The 6,684-nt window shown below is 32.4% G+C and overlaps 1 protein-coding gene across 2 annotated transcripts in view; it reads left to right on the top strand.

Annotated features, from left to right (window-relative positions):
* The window catches only part of LOC121368874 (phosphorylase b kinase gamma catalytic chain, skeletal muscle/heart isoform-like), a 39,394-nt gene extending 33,600 nt beyond the window's left edge, over window positions 1–5,794 (top strand). For both annotated transcript variants that reach the window (XM_041493630.1, XM_041493631.1), the window contains one exon: window positions 214–5,794. In XM_041493630.1, coding sequence (XP_041349564.1) covers window positions 214–453 — 240 coding nt within the window. In that variant the 3' untranslated portion in view covers window positions 454–5,794. The remainder of the gene's footprint in view (window positions 1–213) is intronic.
* Window positions 5,795–6,684: the final 890 nt, after the last annotated feature.

Here is a 6,684-nt window from a genome sequence, read left to right on the forward strand (position 1 = left end):
TATTATTATTATTAGTTTTTTTGGATTGGATATATGAACAGTGTCTTAATGAGCATTTTCTTTATAGTTTTTGTAATCATATATCTATAACTGACAACCATCATTTATCTATAAGTAATACATAACATCACTGCTTTTTTGTTTTACGGATTATAGTACTTTTTTCCCCAAGACTATCATTATTCTAACCTGTATTCATTTTTCATATTCCAGTCTGCCATTTGGTGTGTACGATTTTTTTACCGTCTGCAGTATTTTTACCGCCACCCACCACCGATCTCGTTTGAAACGGTGACCACCAATCCGTACAGCGTGAAGCTGATGCGTAAACTCATTGACGGTTGTGCGTTCGGCATGTACGGACACTGGGTGAAAAGAGGCGACAATCAGAATCGCGCGGCCCTCTTCGAACACACGTTACGGGAGGACTGGAAGTGTTCCACACCAACATAACGGACGTGGTGATTAGAACAACATTTCCGAACATCGTTGACTGGAGTTCTGAGTGATTGGAGGCGTTACAGCATCGCTCATGTGATGGATCAAGTGCACGTTTCACAGTCGATTAAACAAGAATACAATACAGAGATATGTTTCCCTTTCCGGTTCCGTGGTCCTTGATGCATGAATATAAATAAAGAGTTTGCTGTTCTATTCAGTTTACATTATGCTCTTTATATGCAGAGATTAACAACGATATATTTAATTAATACAGAAATTTTTTTTTTTAGACAAGCTATTTTTATTTTCAAGATATTTTACAAGAAGCATTGAAACAATGTTAAAATGTATAACACTTTAATTATTTTGTTACACCCATTTACTTCAAAATTAGATTGCCGACTTTCCTTTTTAGTTTTTTTTTTTCAATCCCATTTTTTTAAAGCATAGTTTAATTTTGTTTTTGATACCTACTGATTGACCAATAATTGTAAAATAATGCTATTTTTCACCGGATGGTTAGAGATATAAATAAAATAACTGCTTCATAATTTCAGTAATAACAGTCGTGGTGTTTTAGCACAAATAGGTTTTTAGCTTGGCACTGTAAATTAGGGTAGTTTTGTATTTGGCTTGGAATATGTGATTTTTTTATTTATTCTGTGGGATATTCAGTTTTGAAGAAAAAGAAAAAAAAACCCTCCAAAAACACCAGTATGTTGCTAGAGCCTTTCTGTATTGTGTTTTGTTTTTTGGTGTGGTTTTTGCTGGTTTAAATTTTCATCTTTTTGTCATAGTCGGAATAATCTTGAGTGCCAATGGTGTTATTTGGAAATCTCACACTTTGTTAATTAGAGAGTGAACATTTGTGTGTGACATTGATGTCATTGCCTCCATGTACACTAAAATACGAAAGAGGCAAGAACTATGGCTATTGAATTTTCCAGTTGAATTTAAGTTCATAATATATATAATTGAGTGCTATTTCATTTTATCAGTTAAGCATATTTTATTCGTTTCATCATCAGAAAATACCAAAAATTAATTCTTAATTTCATTTTTTTTTCAATTTATTTTCTGCATGTATCCACTTAAAGATCAAGTATGTTGTCTTGGGCACACCCCTAAGGTCTCTGAGCTTTCTGATGAAAATGTTCGTTGTTAGAGATTAGTGAGAGAGAAAGTTGTACACATTGTGTAGTCGACTTAAACATCTGCATTGAGAACTCTTCCCACTGAACTGTTAAAACTCACTTCGGGATAAAATCAAGCATTTACTAGATAGGGCCGATATTTTTAAAGCTATCTTAAGAGGTACGATGCAGATATCGTAAGCTATCATGTCACTATGACATTAACTGTTGACCTGTATTTATTTTGTGCATGTCAATTACCTTGTAATGTGAAAAAAATATAACAATAACAGTTCTCTCAATATTGGGACATTTTATACTGACGATATTCTGACAGTAATTGTTTTGAAATGCATGCAGTATTGAATGGTGGTGTGTATGTGTAACCTCCAGGCTCTAAAACAGTCATCCAAATATGACCTCTATGAGCAGGTGGCCTTTATTGCAGTTAAAATATATGAGGGAATATCTCTGATCAGTCCTGCATAGACAGGGGTTGTTATACAAGATGCTCAGTTGATCAAAACGTCCCATAAAACTGTGGTGCCAAATATTGGGGACTGTTTTTAATCCCATGCTGTGCCAATTCCCTCGCTTGAACTTACTTCTGGACATTTGTGAATTAGAATAATTTACTTAATATACAGATATATTGCTTCCCACATTCCATAAAATCTATATGCATGCATTCTGTTTCGTATTAGAATATATATCCATGCATTCTGTTGAATAATAAAATCTTTAATAATAATGCATGCATTCTTTTTAATAACTCCATTAAAAGAGATGTTAATAGGTTTTTGTTCAGAGATATTAAATATTTTAATTGTTAAGTAACTTCCATATTAACACCCCAGTATTACCAATTATTCAACATCTTTTGCCATTGAAAAACACGGATGTAGCTAGATTTAAGATTTATATATAAATATTGTCTATTACCTTGATGTTAATGCTGTCCATTACTTTGACATAACAATTTTTGTTTTTGATATCAACCCTAAACCACAGAATTCCCAAATCAAACCATGTGATAGAAGGAATATGAAATGTTTGTATAAATAAATGATATATCGTGAGGTGGAAGGGATAGGTGTGTATGTTAAAAATCATAATATCATTTTTCATTATTTGTAAACACTGCACTCCAGTTTACTTTTAGGTTTTTATGTTAGCAATATTTCAGTTAATAGTATAATCCACCACAGTATCACAAAGTACATTTATTTGATCTTTTAAAAACTTAATATTCAGGGCCCAATTTCAGAAAACATTGTAAGCCTAGTTTTGTACGTAAACGTAAATCTACGACTAAATCACAATTCTTATTACTATTATACAATTTATAGTACAACAAATATAGTTAGAAATACACATATTTAATTTTCTTTTGTCTTTAAAATACTCCATCTTCCATAATGATATAATTTTCTGTGTGAAATAGATGCCAAGTTTACACATCTAAACGCACGACCAGCATAACTGCTAGTAGCAGACATAAACTTCAATGTTTAGTGAAATAGGCCACAGTACCATTAGATTTAGACTGACCTGGTAGACCTATCATTAATTTCTATACATGTAGTACCTTTTTGAAACTCCCTTATTTATTTGGACTGAAATTGTGTTAAATGGGTTTTAACATTACAGGAATGTGGTAAATACTAGTACGTATATGAATATAACGAATGATTTTTTAATTTTATTATTTTTTTTAAATATAATGTGCTATAAATGTGTGTTGGTTTTATGCAGCTGTCATATTGTGATTCTCCTACTTCCCAATGCTTCCATGATTGAAAATCTCGGTGAAATGTAAATATATTATAGAAGTTGAAACTAGTTAACTGCAAAAAATGCCTTTGGAGTCAAATGTGTAATTACAAACAGATGTGAAATCACAAATGTATATATACATGTAGTATGCAGGCATGAATTTTTGAATTTAAAAAAAAAAGGATTCCACCAAAATCATCAAAATGTAGTGTAGATACTTTGGGAATCCTTCTAAATTAGCAGCCTTGTGTGTGTTTACACCTTCACTTTTCTCAAATGGACTCTCCACAATCGGCTGCCATTGTAAGATATTTCAAACTATAGAGCTAGTTTTAGCTTCAAAACACATTATCAGAAGACAATATTTCAAAATCTTAGGTAACTGGAGGTCAGTTCACGTAAGTTTTACTTAGGTAACTGATTGTTCGGTTACGTGAATATAGTTTTTGTAACAAACGAGTTAGGCCTATCTAATTCTAACACTTAACTATACGGTTCTGTGCTACATTGGTGGTTCAAAAAAACATAAACTGATTTTTACTTTCTTTACTGGTAGATGGTACTTTTAATTTTAGAATGTAATTTGTTCACCACATAACCGATTGGCGGCTCTCATGATTTTAAAGTTGCGTAACCAACACGTGAACAGAATAACGGTTCTTGTGAAATATTGTGCCATGATTTTTTTATTTATTTAATATGTAATTTTTGTTATTAAAACATCTATTATGGTAGTCGGGCACATCTTACAATGGCAACAAACTCGAGACCGTCTCTTTATATATTGTTTTTAAAATGTAATATTAACCATTTCAAAACCTGTGAAACCACAATATTATAGAAATCAAAATTGCACATTCACTTCAACACTGTCAGATTAAGCTGCAACTTCCCCAGAAAAAGCGAGTGATTAATCCCGCATTCCTCCACTCACCTGGAATGTTTTAGGATTGCGGCATATTGATCATCTTGCAATAAAAAATTTAATTTTTATTTAAAACTTTCATCCGATTGCTCTCTAGCACCATTTCAAAAGTGTATTCTCCACCTCTCCTCGATTTTGTACATGGTGAAAACTGTATATTTGTTTTTAGTTTGGTGTTTTGCTGGTATACATATTAGTTAAACCTGTTAAGCATCCGACTGTCTTAAGATACAATGGGTAACAGTGTCGATACTAGGATGTTTTCTTTCTGTGCCAATCTCACAAGTGGTGTATTAAAGGCTGTGGTAGATAGGATACTGCATATGAAAGATATCTTTTTGCTGCTCTTCAGTAGGGGTAGTGTGTGACAGCAGCTGGTTTCGTCTCACTCAAAACCAAGTGTTCAAATAATCATTTGTTAAGACACCAAATAGCCATAGATTAAAATGTGCTGAGGTGTCATAAAACAATATTCTGTTCCTTTACTATTCTTCCAAATCTAATATAGTAACCACCTCTGTTAAAGAGATGTTTTCTGTTGGTTTTTTAAAAAATATATATTCCTTTGATGGAAGCTAACAGGTTTGACTATTAAAAATCAAATAAAAGGTTGTTTATTAGTGAATATTTATGGTGTTAGGAGTGTGTTATGGGTACTGATGACTTTTATAAAGTCCATGCCACAAATCTCAATTATTTCAGCAATCATGCAGTTTGATTGTTAAAAAAACATTTATGTGCGGAGATGACAATGAATTTGGTGTTTAATAATGTACAACAATGTCAGCAAGGTACAGTTTGATCACACATACGTGTTGCAATCTTACAGGCTTAGCCAATCAGAATCAATGTAATATCAACATCCTTGTGATACATTTAGCCAATCAGATTCCATGTAATAAGAATGTCCTGAATAATACTCGGAAGTATAAAATCTCATATTGTGGTGTACATCCTATAATTAGAAATGGCACACCAAAATGACATGACACTATTACTAGTCATTTTCAGTTCAGTAATGGTAAATACATGTAAAACATACGTCTGTTAAATCCCTTACAAATGCTAAATCTTAATTTTAATTCCTGTTTCTTATAGCCTATGTATATGTAAAATAGAGTAGCCATGGTAACAGAATGGCAACTGAAAAATGCACAATTGGCAAGTGCCAAAGTTTAGTTTTTTGCTTTAAATGAGTAAAATTTAAATAGAAATTTCTTTGTAGCTTTAGTATTTTCAAAACCTTTTGCCTTTGTAAAAGGAAATTGTTGTTAGAACAAATGCGTCATTTGTTGTGAAGCTTACGGATACTGCTTGATTTTAGTTGGCATAAGAGTTGTAGGAATAATGCTCGAGTTTTTAGTTGACAGAGTTGTAGTATGTATTGTAAATTATTGGGTTGTTTTATTTCTGTTCCATTTTACCATTTAATAATGGAATATTGCATTTGACATCGATATATCTTTTGTAAAATATAATGTTTTAACTTTGTTTTATCTTTAAATAAATCTGAAATGTGTGTGTAATCTTGTAATTTTTACTCTTTATTTCCCCAACTTCAAAAATCTTTGCAATTACAACTAAAACGTGGCTTATGACCAACTAAAGTGCATTCTTTTTAATTTATATTGATGCCTATATCCAATTACGGTTCAAGCATTAAGGTTCAGTCCGGACCAGTGGGTTAATGCAGGGATTCTAGAATACGGTGGCCCGATGCCCGAGGCCAGTGGTTTTTGGATTCGGGCCAGTAAAAGTTACTTTGTGAGATCCCGATGGCAAGTGATTAAAAAAAAAAAAATCTACGCTTGGAGTTGGCTCGTACGAAAACAAAAGAAACATCTACACGTCATTTCTTTCGATTTGCTATCACATGCGATATTTTACTAACAAATAGTTGGCAACCAGTAATCTTTGACCCATTGATGACATCAGTATACCTACCGATGTAACTTTATTCAAGTTATAAAGTGTCAACACTGAAAAAAACACACAAATTTATTGCTTGCCGCCATGTTCTTATTTGCACTGGTACCCAAAGATTTGTTACTCTAATGTTAATAGTAGTACAGTGCAAGCGTAAAATGCGAAACGGTAACCAGTCTTATTAGTTTTTAAAGGTTGCATGTCACCATGTATGTTGCAAAACGGTCCAAGTTTAAATTATTAATTTAATTTATAAAATATCACATAAATTGCAAAAAATAAATAAATAAATAATAAAAATAACTAATTACACAATATCATGAAATAGGTAAATATAACAAAGTACCTATATTGAAAAATTACTAATTCTAGAACCCCTGGTTAATGGTTATTTGTTAGTGGAGTGGCAGGACATAGCCTAGTGGTAGAGTGCTCACTTGATGTGCACTTGGTTTTGGATCGATTACCATCGGTGGGCCCATT

Source organism: Gigantopelta aegis, chromosome 3 (assembly GCF_016097555.1).
Source record: "Gigantopelta aegis isolate Gae_Host chromosome 3, Gae_host_genome, whole genome shotgun sequence".
In the NCBI taxonomy this organism is placed as follows: domain Eukaryota; kingdom Metazoa; phylum Mollusca; class Gastropoda; order Neomphalida; family Peltospiridae; genus Gigantopelta; species Gigantopelta aegis.